This window comes from Diplotaxodon limnothrissa, linkage group LG4, assembly GCF_057381915.1.
Source record: "Diplotaxodon limnothrissa isolate DT_005_m linkage group LG4, D_limnothrissa_male_GT1.1, whole genome shotgun sequence".
Classification (NCBI taxonomy): Eukaryota; Metazoa; Chordata; class Actinopteri; order Cichliformes; family Cichlidae; genus Diplotaxodon; species Diplotaxodon limnothrissa.
Window position 1 is genome coordinate 17,838,795 of NC_140599.1, and position 20,539 is coordinate 17,859,333.

At 42.6% G+C, this 20,539-nt stretch overlaps 1 protein-coding gene across 3 annotated transcripts in view; it reads right to left on the minus strand.

The window, feature by feature from the left end:
• Positions 1-5,913: 5,913 nt before the first annotated feature.
• Positions 5,914-20,539, minus strand: part of LOC146633583 (neuronal-specific septin-3-like) — an 83,669-nt gene continuing 69,043 nt past the window's right edge. For all 3 annotated transcript variants that reach the window (XM_085351550.1, XM_085351553.1, XM_085351551.1), the window contains 9 exons: positions 16,316-16,525; positions 12,019-12,147; positions 11,825-11,906; positions 11,399-11,536; positions 9,952-10,069; positions 9,404-9,499; positions 9,203-9,299; positions 8,488-8,539; positions 5,914-7,172 (listed from right to left, as the gene is read on the minus strand). In XM_085351550.1, the coding sequence (XP_085207676.1) occupies positions 7,031-7,172; positions 8,488-8,539; positions 9,203-9,299; positions 9,404-9,499; positions 9,952-10,069; positions 11,399-11,536; positions 11,825-11,906; positions 12,019-12,147; positions 16,316-16,525 (1,064 nt within the window). In that variant the 3' untranslated portion in view covers positions 5,914-7,030. The remainder of the gene's footprint in view (positions 7,173-8,487; positions 8,540-9,202; positions 9,300-9,403; positions 9,500-9,951; positions 10,070-11,398; positions 11,537-11,824; positions 11,907-12,018; positions 12,148-16,315; positions 16,526-20,539) is intronic.

The window sequence follows — 20,539 nt, forward strand, 5'->3', positions numbered from 1 at the left end:
GTCTCACCTTCTCTGTCTGGATCTCTCTCTCCCTTCTGTCTGAAGTGTTTTATAGCATTGCGTATGTCAACCAGGAGCAGCACGCGCCTACATTTTTGTCTTGCAACCAATTACTGCGACCACATGCTCCAGCTGAAGAGTGTATTCAAACAGTATTTGATATTTAGCCCCTTCTTTGTTTTGTTTTGTTTGTTTGCATCCCATCTTCCCCCAAACCCCCCTCAGCTGCGATTTCTTTGTTTTTCAAACCCTCGCGTCGTTTTGGGAATTTTTCTTTCCAACCGTCATCCCATGGATACTTGCAAACCTCCCTCTCTGTTCAGTCGGCTAATTGAATTTGCAGCTGACTTTTAATTAACGACGGGGCCGATTTGCATAAAGTCGACTCATTTGCATACGGTCGCAGCCCCTCCCCCACGCATGTCTGAGCGCCTGGCACGGAGCCAGGAGAAAAGGGTGGAAACTGACATTGGCGAGAGGAGCAAGGAGGGAGGAAGGGACGGATGGAGGAGGAGAAGGTGAGGCGTCCGCCAACAAAGGAGACGGGAAACAGCAGATGGAGGAAAAGGAGGAGACAAATGGGGGGGGCAAACAACAACAACTCACGCCACTAAGAATGAGCGAGGTGGACATGTAAACACACGCTAAACAAATGTATGCACAGCACGATCAGCTGCATGCACGCGTGCACGTGTGACAAACATCTCGGCAGATTTTGCAATCAAGTTAGCTAATTAATAAATCAAAAGGGGGGGGGGAAACAGCTAGATAGTTATATTCATCTTACAAACAGGTGTTAATTGGAGCCACATTGGCTTCATGCAGATGAGCTCGTGAGGTGCAGTTTAATGTAGTTGAATAAATAAAGCCAAGAAAGACACACAAAGCTCATCTCCTGTTTCAACAGTACATGTGTGACAAGGACAACTCAAATCTAAATACATTGACACACCGCTGCAGCCGCCTCCTGCATATTCATGCATTCACACGTTAACCCGGGCGAGCATTTGTCAGGATGCTTCCTGACCAGAGGGCCTGTTCTGCTCTTATAGGTGCCATCCATCAGCACTGTCTGACCGCTGAGCATGCCCATATCTGTTAATGCCCCCTCCATCGTGTGAGGCTAGCAGCCTGTACCTAGAAATATCGTGAGGTTGCGCGTGCATCCGCACCGCAATCTGGCAAAAGCTGTAAAGTTGTCAGCGAGGATTAAAACAGCTGGAACGACGCAATCTGCAGTCAGGGTGATATACTCTGTGTGTAAAACGTAACGCGAGTTCGAGCAGACATATCATGGCGATCCGCACAAAAACAAACTGTTTCTTTCTCTCATTGAGGCGCCAACTTCATTAGTATCCATAAAGCACGCAGCTCATTAATGAATGTCATTAAGACAGGCGGCGAGGCGCTGGGTGGGTGCCAACAAGACGACTGCTGGGTGGCTCGCAGGGAAGAGGATGAGCCCGGGCCAGCGGAGATGCAGCTGCTTCTCTCCCGTCTGGTTCCCGGGAGACGTGGAGACAGGCAGTTTGAGAATGTAGCCAGGAGGGGGGAGGTCTCAACTTGAGATGGGGGCGAAGGGTCAAGCTTACTAGGTGGCTGCGGGATGTGGGCGTTGCAGGCGTGCGCCATCTGAATACTGCCGCCATCTTGAAGGGTAAAAAGGAGCGAGTCGCCATTTTGAAGCGCTCAGCATCGGGGGAGAATTGGACTTTAAGGCATGACAGAGACATCTCAGACGTCTCCTCTGGTTGGCTTTGTCTTTTCTCACATGCACAGAGAGCACGGTCGTGTTTATCCTTCCCGGTTATTCAGCTACCTAGTAAATCTTAGCATTAGCGAGATCACATTTTAGAAGATTCGCAGAGATTCATGTGACTGAAGACTGGGAATGGGATGAAAGCATAACATCCAATGGGGTAGTTGGGGCAACGCGCCCGGACCAAGAAGGTAGGAGGGCCCTGCACATCACAGAGAATGCTTCTATCATGCTAAGGCGCCCAGAACCAAAGCCTGACTTTATTTATATAATATACACTTTCCTTATTCAGTTTTAGACGTGCAATTATTTGCTCAGTCATTTTGATTCTGATTGTATTAAACATTTGATTAAAACAGGCATCTTTCCTGAATTTCCTGATTTGCGTTTCCTGCCATTTGTACAAAAAAGTCTCCTATGCAACAATTTGTTGTTCAGTGAGCATCTTTTAAAGCAGTTAGCTGGCGCGGCGGCAATTTTAAATGATGTTTTGCAAGAAACGCATTGCTCATAAGGAAGAATGAGAGAAGAGAGCAGGGTGAGAACGCTGCTGGGATTTAAGCAGTACTATCAGTGACTTTGCCAAGCACACCATTCTCCAGATTATGATGTGGGTCTGATGGGTGAGTATTTTGACTGGATTTGTGGAGGATTGAAACATTGTTGCCACTTATATGTTGAAAATGTGCACTCACAATATGTGTTTATGATGCATGTAGAAGCCAGAGTTATTATGCCTCTGAATGGGATTAAAGGCCAAGGAGTTCCCAAACAACAACCTTTTGAAACTTCAGCCTTCATTTTGTTACATTTACCTGAAATCTTCAGATGTCATCATGTTGACAAGTCACGTATACGGTGTAATGCTTGATAGAGCACTCAAAGCCACCTTTGGAGTTTTTCCTGATGCAGTGGGTTTCTTTTAGAACACAAACTACTCACAAAAGGAAAACACAACCTGATGCCTGCACCACAAAACAGATTTTAGCTTATCCAGGTAACTTCAGGGCCTGGGTTTTCTCTGCTATGAAGGTGGCAAACTTCCAACCCAGGTCAATTACCCCGATGCTGTGAAACTAACCTGCTAATTACTGATTACTTCCCCAAGTAATCCCGTTACTTTACTGATTACTTATTTTCATAAGTAATTAGTTACTTAGTTACTTTTTAAAAACACGATTTACAACCTGAAGAGGTGATAAAGCGATAGCTCTTTCAGCCCAGTTCTACTTTTTCTGCATAATCCATCATACAAAATGTAATCAAATGGAAAAGTATATTTTTTTAAAGTTTTTTTTATTATTTTTAATCTTTTAACTTTATGCATCAAGCAAAAATTAAATTATATGCAACATTCTCTGAGTTGAATAAATTAGTTTAACATTTAAACCTATTTCCTACACATTCCAGCACATAAAATAAAATATTTTTTGTGTTTACACTCAGTCTTTCAAATAGATGCAAGTAAAACACAGCAGAATATAAATAAAGTCAAAGACTCAGCGGTCCTGTTGCTCTATTTTCACCTGTAAAGCAGCACTCCGGTAGGCGGAGGTTTACCCTGGTGCAGGTGTGCCGCGGTCAGTTGAAGAATCCGCGAGTTTCTCTGTGAATTTCCCGTTACGTTGTTGCGCACTCGGTGTTTTCTTGGAAGTTTAGGGGGTTTTTCGCTGTAAAAAGTTTTCTTCCCACGCACAATGGACACTAATGTTTTTGTCACTTTTTATGGAATCAAACTCAAAGTAAGGTCAGTACTTCCACGCTTTAAATGCTGCACGCTCACACTCTCTCCCGCACTCGATATGTGATCCATTGTTGATCTGCACACAGCTGTTGTCACTAACGTCGCACTCGCTTACGTCACTGTCATGAGGCATTCTCGCAAAAAAAAAAAAAAAATCACGGTTTTAGTAACGCAGTAACGCCGCGTTCCTACGGGAAAGTAACGGTAATCGAATTACCGCTTTTGCAATAGTAATCCCTTACTTTACTTGTTACCTGAAAAGTAATCAGATTACAGTAACCTCTCAGACCTCTGTGGGTGCAAGGAGGGTCTAAAGCGTTTTACTACAATCTAAAGTCTTTGTTTCCCTGCTGAGGATGAGTAAGAAATAAAAACTGTTTGATCAGTTATTCTTTTGTTGTAATGATGCTTCTTGGCAATAAATCTTATACCACTGGAAAGCCTCTTTATTTCCTCTTGAATGGTGGTGCCTCATTTGCAAGGAAAATGCATTTGTGGCGGAAAACAGCTTCTGCGACTGAGTGTTGTTCTGAGCTTCAGGTGCCGACAATCATCTAGTCTAGACAATCTCTGGCCTCACAGGCCTGCCACGACTGCTCTTCACCGTCAGGCCCGTTTGCACTGGTGTCGGCAACATGTACACTGGAACGTGAACATGTGGAGGAACGTTATGCTCAGCAGTAAGTCCAGATTCTGCTGCAGTTGGATCATGGAGTTTAAGTGTGAAGATTGCCAACTGTGCACAGATAGGTAACAGTTTTTGGTGTAGGCAGTGTGATGGAGAGATGCTGCAACTTCCTTACTGGAAGAACGAGTTATCATTAAAGGCTTCAAATCTCCACAGTCTAGGACTGTACCGCTCATGCCATCCTGGTTGAAGAAGCCATCCCACAGCAGTGTATGACCAAGCTGCTGACCGGCATGAGGCAGAGGTAGGAGGCTGCTGTGGGCATGTATGGTTCTTCCACATGTTACTGAGGCATCTCTGTTAACTGAATAACTTGTTAAATTTCCAAGATGTCTTGTTTTGTCAGACTTCGATCCTCACATGCAATAAACTACACCAAACAAGAGTTAGTAGCAGAATAAGCTGTTTGGCAAGAGAAGATTTGGCAGATTTTTCCATGGGTGTAACCCACAAATGCATTTTCCTTATAAATGTGGCAACACTTACGGGGAAATAAACAGGCTTTCCCAGAGTGTAAGATTTATTGCCAGGAAGCATTGTTAGAACAAAGACACAAATTTCCTTATTTTTTGCGCTGTGTTTAGATTCCTTGATTTTTTTCCCCCCTGTTGGCTGCAAACTTTTTCATTGTTCTATAAGCATCAATATGTGATCCTAAAACTGGACATTTACAACAAAAAAACCAAAACAAAAAGTGTTAAATCTGTTATTACATTTATTCTCTACTTGCTCTCAGCATACTGAAGACCACCAAAGACCTGTTGTTCAATCAAATACTGAATTAAAATCCATCAGATCCCCAGCCACATCTGATGGCTGGGGATCTGATACTATAACAAGAGTTATAGTATTGATAAGTCTGTTAACTTAAACAGATTGTCTGTATTTTGCTTGAGCTCTTCACATTTTTCTTGTAGCCTCACTGTGGCCACTGCACTACTTCTTCCTGGAGCCTTCACCCAGCACTCTTAGATCAGCACCCATCTGTCTTTGAACCACAGCGGCTGGCCAAAAAAAAGTCACCTCTTGGCTTTAACTAAGGAAATAGTGTCTTCCATGGGACCGAAGGTCTAGGTTCATCAACTGATGACACAGGCATATTCCAAGCTGTCACAGCTGATGAGCTGCAAATGAAGCTTCAGTTTAGACCTGAGAGTCACTGAAGTTCCCTCTGGGCCGATTCCACTGGCGTCAAGTCCTTCAAAAGGAATCAAAGTAAATATTTTACTTGACACGAGTCTGTTTGCCGCGTTTACATTCTCTTGCTGCTTCAATACCTCAGGGCGCTGACGTCTGCACATACCCTCACTGATCCCGAAGGTCTCGCCTTCTCCAATGTCGTGCCGAGGAAGAAAAGATGCACTCATGCGTTCAAGTAATTAGCACTAATCAGCTTTGCACTGACCTAGTAGGCAGCCATATTGATTTCAGGGGCTAATCAAGAAGAAGTTTAATGACACGGCAATTAAAGTGCTCCAGTAAGTGAATTACACCTGCAATTAAATGCTATGGAAAAGCCATTGTGGGAGAAAATTATCTAAAATGTCATCAGTGTATACATTTAAACGTTAAGGAGTGACTTCTTTCGCTGACTGGACTTCTTCTAGGCATTGTAAAAATATAAGAAAAAAAACAATATTTACAACTTCAATCTTTATTTCTTTCAAATAAGATAAAAGAAAATTTGTTATCAATAATACAAGTACAAAAATGTATCAGAACACAGACGAATATACAGGACAGAGCATGACAGTGAGAGCTTAGGAAGTAATATGTGGATGAAAGAAAGATCCTCGGTACATGATGGGAGGAAAAACAAAGTGGGCTGGTCAGTGGAAGACTAGATTAAAAAAAAAGAAGAATTTAAGGGGACTGGATAACGTCGAAATGTAGTCAGCCTGGCACCAACAACCGTGCTCTCTTACCAGTTTTGGCCAACATGCTATGAAAAAGCACAAAAACCCTCCAATAAATAAGGCGCCATGACGGGCCCAGCAGGGGAAGTGTGTGTGTTACTAATCTGAATATATGGACTACAACTGACGGCGTTCACATTTTATATCGTGCATAAATACTTTATCATCTTAAATCACTCTTAAGATATTTCTATTCATAAACAATGACATTTATAAGTGGGAATTAAAAACAACTTTTAAAGAGAAACACGAGCTGCGACAGAAAAGTTAAGTCAAGCGTATGAGGTGCTCTCTGATAACCCTTTTTTGGGAGTGGGGGGGGAGGGGTTAACTAAGGGGGAGAGAGCTGAGTGAAGCTGCACTGCTCACACTTTACATTACTGTGTGTTACATGTTGGCAAAGCGCTGCCTGGCCCTTCTCCAACATGCTTTATGCAGTGATCAAGTGCAAGTATCATCACTTTTCACACGTCGCTATAAGTGTGTGCTTAGAGGAAAAAACAAAACTGTGGCCCACATTCCTACAGGCGCTGCTAAAAACAAAACACCAAAATCTGCAAAAAGAAAAGTGGACGAGTTTAATATGTTACGTTTTAAGGCACTTCAGTGTCAGTTCGTTCGGTTTGGTGGAAGCTGAAATTTTGGCACCACAAATATTAACTGTAAGCAGGTAAAAATCCCTCTCTCGGTCAGCGATACTGAGGGGATTTATTCATGAAGCAATAAACTGACATAAACCGTCCATTCAGCCACCAAAAGTCACCGATAATGAAGTCCCTCTGGCAGGCGTTTGAGTTTTTCGCACCCTGTGAGGTGGGGCAGGAGGTTTGGAGTGGAGTGGGTTGGAGTGAAGTTGAAGGACTGTTGCTGAACATCAGAGTCTCAGAACAAACGAGTTACGCTGTGATGGCGGCAGGCGGCGTCTACATCTCGTGGGCGGTGAGATGATGTTCTGGGATACCGTTGGCATGAGCCACCATCGTGTTATTCTCGTTGAGGCGCCTCACGCGATACATTTCATAGTGGATGCTGCTGGTGATGTCCTTAATGTTCTGCATGTGGGTCCTACAAACAAAAACACACACTGTGGCATCACAGAAGTGTCCGTCCATCTCAAACCATCGCAGTTTTTACATTTTCTACTTAACCACCTTAAAATTTAGGGTACAAAGTGTGGACAGATAATTACTGCTGTAAAAAACACACACCTTTGTATATATGGATTTTTAAAGAGGCTCGTTCACACACTGAGAAGTTGTTTAAATGAACGAGGATCTCAAAAACTTGAAAAACTGAAGTTTCCAATGGTGTTTCTCGATGTATTCAAGGGCAATTTTATTCTGTTCTATATAAACTGAATCTGGATTTGCAGTTTCAGATGATGAGCTGGTCAAAATTTATATTAACAAACTGAAGCAGTCTCATTCTTGAACACAAACACACTACCTAAAACACCGAAAAACACAACTACAGACCATTTCTACATGGTATATAGAGACAGTGAAACCAATTCTCTACGTTTCACTCATCCTAAGAACTGCAATGTTCGAGCACACGACAGGAAACTATGGTCACTTTATCTCGAGTTTGAAAATAAAAACTACATTTACTTTAACATGCTGACTGGACACATCCTCCTGCTCCTTTGTGTCCTTTATTTTGCCTTACAATAACCTCAAACGGTTTTGAATCCACCTTGATCCAGCATGTACCTGTGAACTACCAGCACACTTGCAGTGTCAGACAGAAACCGCTCAAACCGTGTCTTTAACTGTTGTGTGTGTCTGACTTGAATCACTCCAGCTGTCTTTACAGACAACAGCTCATGGTTTTTTTTTTGCACTTTGTGCCTGTAAACATGTCTCATATCAGTTTTTCCCTCTGCAAATTTGCGTTTCTGCTTTTACTGCACTGGGACTGTGATCACTATAAAACAGGTGGATTCACTGAAGCAGGACGCCTCTTGTCAATGTTAACGCATCATCACGATCACTGCGATTAAAATTTTTTTACGCCATTAACCAATCAGGAGCGCAGAATGGACAAACTTTGGACAAACTGCCCGAATTGCGTTGACAGAGACATTTCAGGGATTTTGCGTCATTTTGCGCTCCAGATGGGTTAATTGCGGGATGATGGATAAATCCGTGTTAACGCATTAACACTGGCAGCTCTATTAAAAACACTTACATATTCATTCCTATTGCTACTACATACATGTGACACATGTGATTCATGAGACTGATCAACCACATGCAGATTGAGTCTCCCTCTCTGTGTCTAAAATTACAAAAATCCCTTTATTTATGATGAATCTGTGCCAGATCCTCATCTGGCATAAACCTGTGGACTTGCAGACTAGTAGACAACATGCACTCACCTGATGAGGAGATCCCGTAAATAGGCAAACTCACAGTGGGCTATGTTCTCAACTGCAGAGAGAGAAGCTTTGAGTTAGAAATGATCAAACGGGAGTTAAAACAGGTGCTAACAGGCTGCAGAAGCTTCATGAATAGCTGGTGCTGAGATTCTTTAAGAGTCCAGCAGGTGGAGTCAGTGATCCTAGTGTGATGGCTCCATGCAGCAGGCCATCTTGCCCTCACCTGCTGCAGCTTTCATCCACTTTGAGTATTTTCTGAGGAGATTAACTGCATCAGAATTTCCCAATGATGTGTGCCTGTGTGTGGTCAGCACAGGCACACTCTGCAGGAAATTAAACTTCCTTTATGAGGCACTTGATAAAGGGGTGGGGCCTCCTGTCTGGAGTAGCTAACATAAACTGGAATTAAAAATGACTAAACTTACACATTTTCTCTGCTCAGTGCATATCCAATGTGAGGATTCAGCAGACATACTCTTTGTATGGGAATGAGAGAGGTTGGGACACCAAGTAAACAATCAGGCGTCTTCATAGCGACTGTCTGGTGGAGGCCTGAGTCAGCTACATGGCACACGACTGCTGTCTGGAGAGCTGAATGGAGCATTGTTGACACTCTGTGACCAGCTGACTCCCAGAAACCCTCCCTTCTTTTTTCCCCCCCTTTTCTTTTTTGCTAAAAGTGCATCATTAATATAAATACAAACGAGAGTTGTACCTTCAATGGTTCCCCACTTGGTCTTCCTCCCCAGCAACCTCCTGCCGTTGACCTGGTACTCCTGATCACTTCCCACCACAGCAAATGGGATCATCTCCTGTTCAAAAGGTTAAAAGTAAACGGCTATTAGAGTTAGAAATCCTTACAGAATGGATTTCAGATAGAGCCCAAAGTCCTGCTTGGTGATGCTGCTGCCCTTACCCTGATCTTTTCATTGATCATTCGGTCCTCTGCGTCCTCATCAAATTCCTTCTGTGGGTATACGTCAATCCCATTGGCTCGCAGCTCTTCCCTGATCTGGTTAGAGCATGTTCAAATATACACACACACACACACACACACACCCACCAAATCTTTAACCCACCACAAGTCTCTTAATCTCTGGACTAATTAGGCGGCTGTTCTTGATGTATCCTTCTGAGAGATCAAACAATTGTACCTAAATATGCACAGGATGCAGATTAAGGTTGCATTAACGCTAATCTATGCCAAAAGTTTGGGCTTAGTCGCTAACTGCAACAAACAAAACGCAAAACCCTCACAGGATGTACGCCTAAACCTGTGTGCACACAGAGTGTGTTAATGAGGGAAAGGGAAATCCTGAGATCCTTGAAAACAAAGCCAATAAAAACCTCATAAAGGGGTCAGCTGTTTAAAAAAAAGTAAAGGCAAGCAGAGAGCAAAAGGGTAAAAGAATATAGGGATACTTCAGAGAAGTTGCAATGCCACTAAAATCTAATAGATGTTACCTTCTTTTTGAAGAAGTCTCTCTCCTCCAGCGTGAGTGTATCTGCCTTGGCAATGACTGGGACGATGTTGACCACTTTACTCAGACGTCTCATGAATTCGACATCAAGAGGCCGAAGACTGAGGAGACAACATGAGAGAACCGGGAGGAAGACATTAGATTTAAGAACAAAAGCACAGGAAATTGTAACGCAAAGCTCTCGCACCAGAGGGCAGATGTTCCTAAGAAACGTCCCAGATGGAGGAACATTTACAGTTCCAACTTCTTATCATGCACCCATCATTACACAGAGTATGTGAACATCTGCTTGATACAGTTAGGGGAAGCAGCTAAGGCCTTTCCCGCAGTTTGAGAAAGCATCTGCATGTGGTTAGAGCAGCGGATTCTGGCCTGGCTAACGACTCTTTCACACAGGCTGCTCGTTGTCAACAACAAGGCTTGTGCACTCGAGAAAGAGCACGCTGAGAAAGACAAAAGTGCAGAATTGATTGCATGCACCCAGACACACACAGAGTCTCTGTCTCTTGCGTCCTTCCTGCCTCTCCCCCATTAGGCTTTTTAAGGCAAGCCTGGAGCAGCTGCTGGCCGGGCCATGTGACATCTGCAGTGTTGGATCAACATGAAACGCTGCTTGCTGGAGACGGGGGGGGGGGGGGGGCATTCACACCAGGCCCCTGCCTGAGTAAAGACATGCCATGAGACAAAAATTAATAGAGGTGCAGCATTTGCTCTGTTATCAGTTGTGTCTTTGTGTGCGTGCTCCAAAGGGGATGACAGTCCACAGCTGCTTCAACATTTTCCCAAGACCAGTCGCTGCACTCGACTCGAGTTACACCAATGAAAAAATAGGAATATAAAAGAAACTATGAGCTGCATGGTGAATTATCATGTGTTCACCGAACGCCTAATTCCTTCTGCTAGTATACCCAGACCCCCTGAGCTCCGATCGGTGCAGGTCTGAACCAAGAGAGCGCTGAGAGGGAGAGTAAACCGGACGGTTCGATGAGAGCCAGATGTGTGGGCCTGTGAGAGGTCCAGGGAAAAACTTAGGATACTGAGCTGCTTCGGGGCCTGGCGAGAGCAGCCCATGTCTCCAGAGTGTGTGGGCCGGATAGAGAGTCCTTGTGTGTGTTCAATAAGAGGGGGTAACAAGGCAGAGAGATCTGCTTCACATTTAAAAAGTTAAGAACAAAGACAGCCTATACCAATATATGCTGACATGCACAGGCAAAGCACAGCGTTGCTGTCTGTAACAACAGCAGTTATTTAAATTCCAGTTGATGTAATTGTTTCGTATTGTCACCAAGTCAGACTTTTAGAAAACACAATGTCTGTTTACAAGAAAACTACAGAGCATAAAGAACAGCTTGTGTGACAGGAATCAGCACTGATGTTTTTTTAGATGTGTCTTTTTGAGATTTAAAACTACGACTGTGGTGTGTCATTACCAATGTCCAGTTGGGGGGATGAAGTATATGCAGCAGTGGACTCTGGAGTCTGGGATCCTTTTCTTCCTGTTGATATTGATTTCCTCCTGCAGGTACGCCTCGTACTGATCATTAATGAACTTCATGATGGGCTGCCAGCTATGCCATGGTGGAGAAAGATAATTGAAGAGGGAGAAGGAGAGAAGAGGGAGGGGAAAGAAGGGTAAGGGGGTGGAAAAGGAAGACAAGGGACAGATCAGTAAAAGGAGGAAGAGGAGGGGCTCAGGGAGACAAAGAAGAGGAGGAAGGACAATGATAGAGATCAGGTAAAGTAAGAAAGCAGGAAAAGCAAGAATAAAGGGGAGGACATCTGGTTAGAAACTCTTGTCATTATGAACTCTTATAATGCTTATATGGTTGTTGCAGCAACGTTAAGTTGTAGCCTACCAGTTCTCATTGTTGATCTGGTCTCCAAAGCCTGGTGTGTCAATGACTGTCAGCTTCATTCTTACACCCTTCTCCTCGATGTCTGCAAACAAAAGCACATAAGAACACTGTGAGCCAGCACAGCAGCAAACTGCTGTAACACAAACAAGCAGTGAGAATGCAGATGGGCATAAGCCAGTTGTCGTGAGTTGTACCATGACTGATGGACTTGATTTCCACTGTTTTGGGAATCTTCTCCTGGGCTGTAGCCAGCACAGACTTACGGCTGACTTTAGACTTGAACAGCGTGTTCATCAGAGTAGACTTTCCCAGGCCGCTTTGTCCTGTAAGCAAAAAACAAACAAAAAAATGACAGGCAATGAGAAAAAAAACACTTCGACAGTGACTGCTTACACAGTGGGGAGCCAACGGTTTACACAATGGTGCCATAATAAAGCCAAACAAGATTCTATAAAATGACCCTGCTTCACTCCAACAATTTCAGAAGCTGTGACACCTGTCTGCTCAAACACTGCCAACAAAGCACACCAGTTTACTTCATATGCAGTAAGTGATGAGAAAAAGGGGCAGCTGCAATGAGCCAACAGCAGGACAGGACAAGCAACAGCCACAACTGCTATGCCTATGGTTGTCTTTTGTCATCTGCTATACAAGTCTCCAACGATTGCATGTGCACAAGAGTTTGGGCGTTTCCCCTGTCTAATTTCTCCAGCTCCTTTCTCTCAGCTGCCTCTCTCAACAAGTCTCATCCCGTGGATGTGGGATGAGATCCAGTCCCTCCGTTGTAATTGCAGCTTGTGATAGTAGTCCCCGTTTTGCTCTGCAGCCTCGATGAGTTTGGCTGATTTGTCCACCTGCTGCAGGTTCTGGTTAGAGTTTCCTAGCAGAACGAGATCTAGTGTCTAAAGCTGAAATCCATGACTGTTTATTTGGAGTAGAGCTGGGCGATAGAACGATAACGATATGTATCGCGATATAACTTTTACTCGATAGAGAAATTAAGCTATCGCGATAGACCTCGCCGCTCTTGTCCTCTTAAAAAAAAAAAAAAAAAAGGTCAGCCAATCCAAATTAAGTAGCGCAGAGCTGAACCAATCACAGCCGCAGCGTCACGTCGCGTGACTTGTTACGTACAGCACAAGTGCCAAGCCGCACGTGTGTTTGTTTGGGAAGCAGCCAGCGGGTAATGGAGGAAATGAGTGTGCCGACTAGAAAAATCAACCGAGCGTGACCGAAGAGAAAACAGATGATGGTTCCAATGCCGGAGAGATTGTCAAACGGAAGAGCCATAGAAGTTCCGTAGTGTGAAAGTATTTCGGCTATTTCAAGTCTGACAAAAAACAGAGTAGCGTGCACTGTAAATTGTGCCGAAAGCAAGTCTGGAAATACAATAAACTGGTGCATGCGTCACACTGTGCGCCACGTTATTGTTTCGGTGAAATGAATTTCTACAATACTGTTAATTCTACTCTCTGCAGTGTTTAAATGCTTACATATACACACAGTTACTGTCCCTCCACACATACGACTCGGTTCTGCTTCTATGCCCCAGCTTTGTTTACTTTTTCCCACCGAGGCTTCTAGACTTCTGATTGGCCAACATTTCTGCACGGTTAGGAATCTAGCGCCACCTGCTGCTTTGGCATGTTCATAGCAGCGTTTTCCTTCATTTCTGCCTTTATGTGTGGACGGGATTATTTTTTAAAACGAAAACGGAAAATCTCCGTTTTCAAAAATACCCGTGTACGTGTGGACGTAGCCTCAGTCTCTGACTGGAAGCGCTAATTCGTCATTCGGCTTTTGTCAGACTAAAGTAACTGTTAAAACTGTTTGAAAAGCTCAGCTATACAACAAGGAGAGATTGAGAATTTCCTTTTAGTTCTCAGTTTATTTGATATTGACAAAAGTTAGTCAGTTTTGTCTGTTCTTCTGTAAAACAAACTAAGATTTATTTTTAGAATTAATATTTTGTTTCTAAGTGGAATTGACAATTTAGTCTGTTTCGTTTGTTCTATTTTGAAACTTAAACGCTTTAGCGGCTGCCTTTTGTGTAGTTTGCAATATTTGCCTTTATTTATCTGAAAAAGTCTCATGTTCCTTAAGTACATCTACCCTGTTGAACTTATTATGGGAAATAAATATTTAAATAAAAACAAGCTGCTGATTATTTCACATTTTACTTGTGAGCAACAGCACATTTAAATCTTACAAATTCTTACAAGTTATTTGGCTTATATCGTGATAGATATCGTTATCGCCTGAAATGAAAAAAACATATCGTGATATGAAAAAATCTCATATCGCCCAGCTCTAATTTGGAGTATGTTTGACTGCGGGAATTCTTCTTGGGAAGCAGCTTAATGACATTGTGGGCCACCACAACCGCAACATCAACCTCTGGGAAAAATGGCACAGGAAAGGCTGGGGCTAGATGACAAGCAGAGACTGAACTGAAAAAAATAAAATAAAATGAGCAAAGGGAGTGTTCACTAGTAAATTAACTGTGAATGGTGATGCTGTTTTGGATGGAGGTTAGTTTTACTTTGGTATCCTGTGGAGGCAGCAGCATATGAAACACTAAAGCTTTTTTTTAATAGCCCTAAAATGCTAATACGACATATGGCACTTATGAGCCACTCAAAATAACAGCAGGGGAAATAGCATGACTGCAACAGCCACACCCAGAAATACACAAATGTAACTCCTTTAATCTTATAACTACCAGTTCAAGACACTTTCTGATCGGATAACAACACCGATGCTCTTGTTTTGCTACAGTAAGAGGATAAAATGCTCCCCCATCCGGGCAAATTGAAACAGACTTAATTTATCAGCTGTCTGTCTATATGGATGAGACCCCCTGTGACCCTTGGACCTCATGCTAACATCACCACGGGTTAATGAAGAGCTGTTTGGAGGGGCCCACTGGGAAATGACCATTCAAAGTTCAACCTCAGGTTAAGTCAACATTCAGAACTTTGATTTATGGATATGCACTCGCATGCACAGCAGCACACACTCCACGCAAACACGGATTCACAGAACAAATATGAAGCTCAACAGCTGGAAGTTAAAGGACTCAAAAGTCCACGTGGAAATTAGCATTTTATCTGCTACAGTGCTTTGGCAGTACTAATGCCACTGTGAGCCGTGTCCAAACTTGCTCCAACAGCTGCTTTCTCCAAAGTGTCTGCATCCATCATCCTACCGCTAACAACCATCACAAAACAGTGAGGTGGTGCCAAAATCCCACAAGTGCTTTCTGTATGAGGTCAAAGTCGTACAGATGCTTTTTAAACTGTTAAATTGTGTCTGGCAGCAAACATTTTCACAAGAAAAAGCAAACAAGCTGGAAGGAAATTTTTTAAAAATGACACTCAAAGTTATCACAATTCATTATCTTACCAAAAAATTTGTTCTCTTTCTATCGTCTCGCTATCCTGTTTGGATGTAGGGGTTTCCCCCCGGGTGTCCTCTTCCTTTATAGACAAGGAAGTAAATCCACCTGCTCTGTTAGTTTTAAACTGTTAGATTGTAGCTACTGCACCTGGGCCTAAGCATGACTGATGTTTTATAATCAGTCCATTATCACTCCATTTGTTTAACAGATGAGAATTAAAATAATGAAAATCCAGTGAAAATGCGTTTTTTTTGTTGATTTTCGTTTCACTTTTGCTACAATTTTTTGGAGGGGAGCATAAAGTCCTCTATGCAGGTAAAAACCATCAGTTATAAAGATGCCAAACCAATTATCCAGTTCTTAAAAACCATCAATTGTTCCTACATTGTGATACAGTTAAATAATTTCACCTTGATATTTAAAAAAAAAAAAAGACACCCAAAAAACCATGGAAACCAGTTTTGTTTAGTTGTGTTTACCCACTCAGGCCTGGGGCTGCTTTCAAGCACATTTTTTTTTATTTGAGGATGAGACAGACCATGTGTGGAGACGACATGCAGGAGACGTAAAGCAGTGAGATTGGGTGGGCTCGATGGTGGCCTGTTTGATCCTGAAGTGTGTAATTAGCTCCTATTTTAAAGGTGTCTGATCACAGTGATGAGTATGCCCAATTAAAAAAAACAAAATAAAAGAAAAAAGCTTCAGGCTTATATTTAAACTTGATTAGAAAGAAAAGCATCATGACTCAGTCTCAGCTCTAGTTATACATAACTGAGGTTATTGTGAGACTTAAGTGTATACAACCATCAATGCAACCATTTATTTGCAGAAGGCCACACTTTTGAGTAAAGATGGGAAATATTATTTCAACCTGAACATTTGCTAGCAGTAGTTATCCACAGTGAAGCACCAGCTCAAAAGTCTTACTCAAAGGCAACTCCTGGAATTATTTCTAATGCTTCACATGCATTTCTTTTAATGTGTGAGTGCATAAGCAGCCAAAGATTTGATCACTGCAATGCTATGTGACCGACAACAACTGTGCGAACCAAATCTGGGAATTTTAGTGAGTGCAAACAGGCTCTGCTTACCCACAACCATAATGTTGAGCTCAAAACCCTGCTTCATGGCTTTCCTCCTCATCTGCTCCAGAATGGCATCGATACCCACATAGCTGAAGTCCAACATGGGGCCGCCAGCCTTCTCCCCATACAGTCCACCCACTGCTGGGGACACCATAGCATCAGGCACCACCGCCTCAGACATGGTATTGCTGCTGTAGCTGGAAAACACTTCAGGTCCTGATGTAACACAAACAGAAACAGAGAAGGCTTGAGTTACTCACAAGTATAATATGGAAGAAGCAATAACAGATAAATGACGCATCTGTGAAAACAGGTACTGCAAGTAAAATGATAGAGAGGTTTAAAAAAAAAAACAAAAAAACAAAATGAGGACTTTTTACAAGAATTTCAAGATTCTTGGTTCCTTGGAAATCCATAGGAGGAAGTAATGTACTGCACCAAACTGTCATAGTGCTGAAATATGTAATGATTGACAACTTCCTGTTATAGAACAAACCAGTTCAGCTAAGCAGCTCTTCAGGTGCTGGCAGTTCAGAAGAAAAGCTATCAGTAGAATTAAACTACAGTAAAATCTGTTAATAACACACATACACATTTGAACAAGATGATAGGGGATTCCTGCAGTGTCAGAAAAATGCATCCCTGACTGGGAAAACTCGTGTGAACACCCAGTTAAACAACAGCTTGGATGGTTGATGGCACAAAAAACCAAGTTATAGCTGAAATGGCCTGTGTGTTTGCCTAATAGGGGGAAACTTGATTAATTGTGCAAGTGGCCATGCACATCATTGCATCTTTAATGTTTGGTTTTATTCAACCTGTGATGCCCTTTGTAACTGTTTACAAAGTGCTATTAGTTATTGTTATATCTAGAGGAAAGCTCTGGGATCCATCTTCTAGTGAATGTCTGCACAAAAGTTTCTGATAATCCATCTAATGGTTGTTGTTTATTTCAGTCTGGAACAAATGTGGCGGACTGTCTAGAAGACAGACAGAAAAACAACTAAAAGCACCTCCTGACTTTCAAGGTCCTGGTTGGTCTCATGCCAGAACAGTTTATCAACCCAAAAGTAAAACTATCAGAAAGTTCGCTCTGTGGAATTAGAGTAGTTTAAAATTGGCAGAACGACATCTCTTCACTTTGTTTTTGTAATGATTAACTTCATGTCCTTCTGTGAAATGCCTGCAGATGTTTGTCTAATCACAAGAGAAATATTAAACTTTTAATGTGTTCACTGAGGTCTGCGCATGCCAAAGTCACCGTACCTCTCGAGCTGTGTATGTGACAAATTTACACGACGGCAGTGTTTATGTCCGTGTGTCATTAGATACACAGTCCATGTACCATGCTACCCCTCGCAAGGCCTCCCTTTCCCTTGCTCTCTACAGTGCAGTGTTACTGTCCTGCTAATGTGAGAGTGGAAAAGAGTGAGACTGGTGAGGTTGAAACCTGATCCACCCACAGCTAACCTGGCTAACACACACAAAAGCCCTGAGTACATGCTTGACTTTGTGCCTTTAAACATGCCGGTTGCCTTGACTTCACACACTCAGAGTTTCCTCTGTTTGAGCGCACAGCTGATCTGTACGTACACATGCAAATATCAGCCCCTGGACTGCCTGCCAAGAGTTTAACAGCTTTTGGATTCCAGCGAATACTCGACCTGTTACAAGGAGAAAGTAGTCCAGACAGCAGGCCAGTTCACCCGTATCACTCTGGGAAATAAATCAACAGGCTGGTAGAAAAGTCAACACACTTCAAACTGGCACTGCACTGATTAATGGAAGAAGAAGAAAAATCTGAGGAATGGCAGTGCTGTAGAAACTCAAAACTAGCTCATGTTAACACGTTAAGTCTTGCTTTTATAATATGCTCCATTGTGTGTGCATCCATGTGTCATAGAGACCCACCTATGGAAGCAGCTCTCCTGGCCTCTTCACCACTTCCTCATCCTGTTCCAAAAGTCAGTCAGCAACTTACAGCGACTCACTGCCCTCCACCTCCCCTCTACACCTCCCCTGTTTCGCTCATGTCTTTTTCCCCTCAGCCTCACCCTTTCCTCCCTGCTCACACTGATCCTCCCTCATCGGTGTTGCCTATTGCACACCAACTCTTAGTTTTCTTGTATCTCTCCTGTTTGAGCCCCTCCTCCTTTCTGCTACTCATTTGGCTTTTAGCTTTGTTATTAAATGTGCTGGATAATACAAAACCTCCATCCTCTTCTTCTCTACACCATGTATTTTCCCTCTGAAATCCCTTGCTGATTTTTTCCTGCGACAGCTTTGTGCTGTAAACAGAGATGTTTGCAGGAGTTAGGACACTGTGGCAACCAGGGCTCCAACAACAGAGCTTCAAAGGCATGATACCAGGGAAAGCATCAAAGGAAAGAGACATGAAATGAACAAGATGGAATACTTAACATATCATCCAACAGCATCTACACCTGCAAAGCACTAAAATATAATGATGAGAAGATCATCTGTACAAGCTTAATCTTTTGTTCGAGCTGAAACATTTAATAGATGGTGGATTGTCAGTTACTTGGATACCTGTTTAATCTAATCCAAAGGCTTTACTGTCAGGACTCGTGCACAACCATGAGCTGAGCATCGACCCATTTTCGAAGGGCATAAAACGGGATAAAAGAAATTTGTTCTTTTTATTGCAACTGTAGATCTTACTTCTGCGGTCCCAGCACAGTCCTCATTCCCAGCCTCTGAGCTTAAACACTTTTCTCCAGTTTGGTATGCACACTTCTCATTTTGTGATCAGTGTGGGTTTAAAACAGGAAGAAAAAGTAGGTTTTATGGAGGTTTTTGGTTCTGTGTAACCTTTGTGGAAACAATCAATTACAGTATTTGGTCTGAGGACTTCCTGAAATGAGCCTCATTTCAGAACAATGCTCAGCACCTCTGCAGCATGTCTGTTCTGTTTAATGTTCAGTTACTATTTGCTCATCTTCCACTGTGGGTGGGAATTATAAAAGCTAAGATACAGAGTGAATGAGAGACTGACAGAAAGAGTTGTTGGTGGTAACTAACTGGTTTCCCAGCCAGGAGCACAAAGGCTCTTCAAAAGATTAACTGTCCTTCATGAAACCAATGTACTGATTTTCTCAAGTCAAAGAAGAATTTAACACCATAAACAACTTGGCAAACATCACAACACCACACAAAAGGAGTCTTGAACCACTACCGTGGGAAACCAAACTTCTCTACAATCAAAATGAATCACTTCATTCATGGGTAGGACACCTCTTTAGACCTTTAGCCAACTTTGGTAAACTACAAACCCTACGATGTGGTGAGTGAAGCATCGTATCAGTGGTGCAGAGAGTGTGTCAAAGCATCTGGATACACTGACCATTTATTCACCCTCTGTCATGGTTTTTAGCCAGTAATGGCCTTATAAATGTTAACATTATTTTTTTTTACCTCCACCTGGAAATGTCTGGCCCTGATGGCTTAACAGCTGTTGGACATTACCTCAAACCTATCAAACACAATGGGCTGACTGAAAAAATTACTGTTGAGTCAAATAGGGATGTAAGGAATGACATATTGTGGGAACCTCAGGTATTTTAATATGTTGTCATGCAAACTGATGGTGTAAATCCTTTGAAGGTGGATTAAATGAGCCTCTCAGATGGCTTCAACCGGCCACAGCCTTTTAAGAATAATTATATTGGGCCGCTTCTCAACTCAGCATTTTATGTTTCCCCCCCACTAGTTTCAAGTCTGATGGGAAATGGGCATGCAAAAGTTACATTTGAGAGAAAATGCGATGACAGTTGTGGAATAGGTTTGCTTATGTTGCTGATCAAACAGCACAAGCACAGTTTGGATGAATCAGATTTGTTTTTCAGTGACAATTAAGGGTCATTTAAAAACGTCAGTTTCCATTGTTGCTTGCTTAGTGGTAATAAATCACCCCTGGATGACTTGCACATTTGCCATGCCATTCCTTAGCTCTACTGCTCCCCCTGCATCATGGACAAACAAAATTTATTTTAGCTATTGGAAAGCAGAGTGACTCACTGTGATGCTGTTTTCAATTACAGGCACTAAAGAGGTTTTCTCTTTTATTGCTTCCAGCGGCATCAGATTGCTTTGCTTTTTTGTAAATATAGCCAGAAGTCTCATCTCTGCAGCAAAGCATTTCAGAGAAAAACAGCAAGACACAAGGAAAAGAAGAAGACCGAAGTGTGGAGAGAAAAAAAAAAAAAAAAA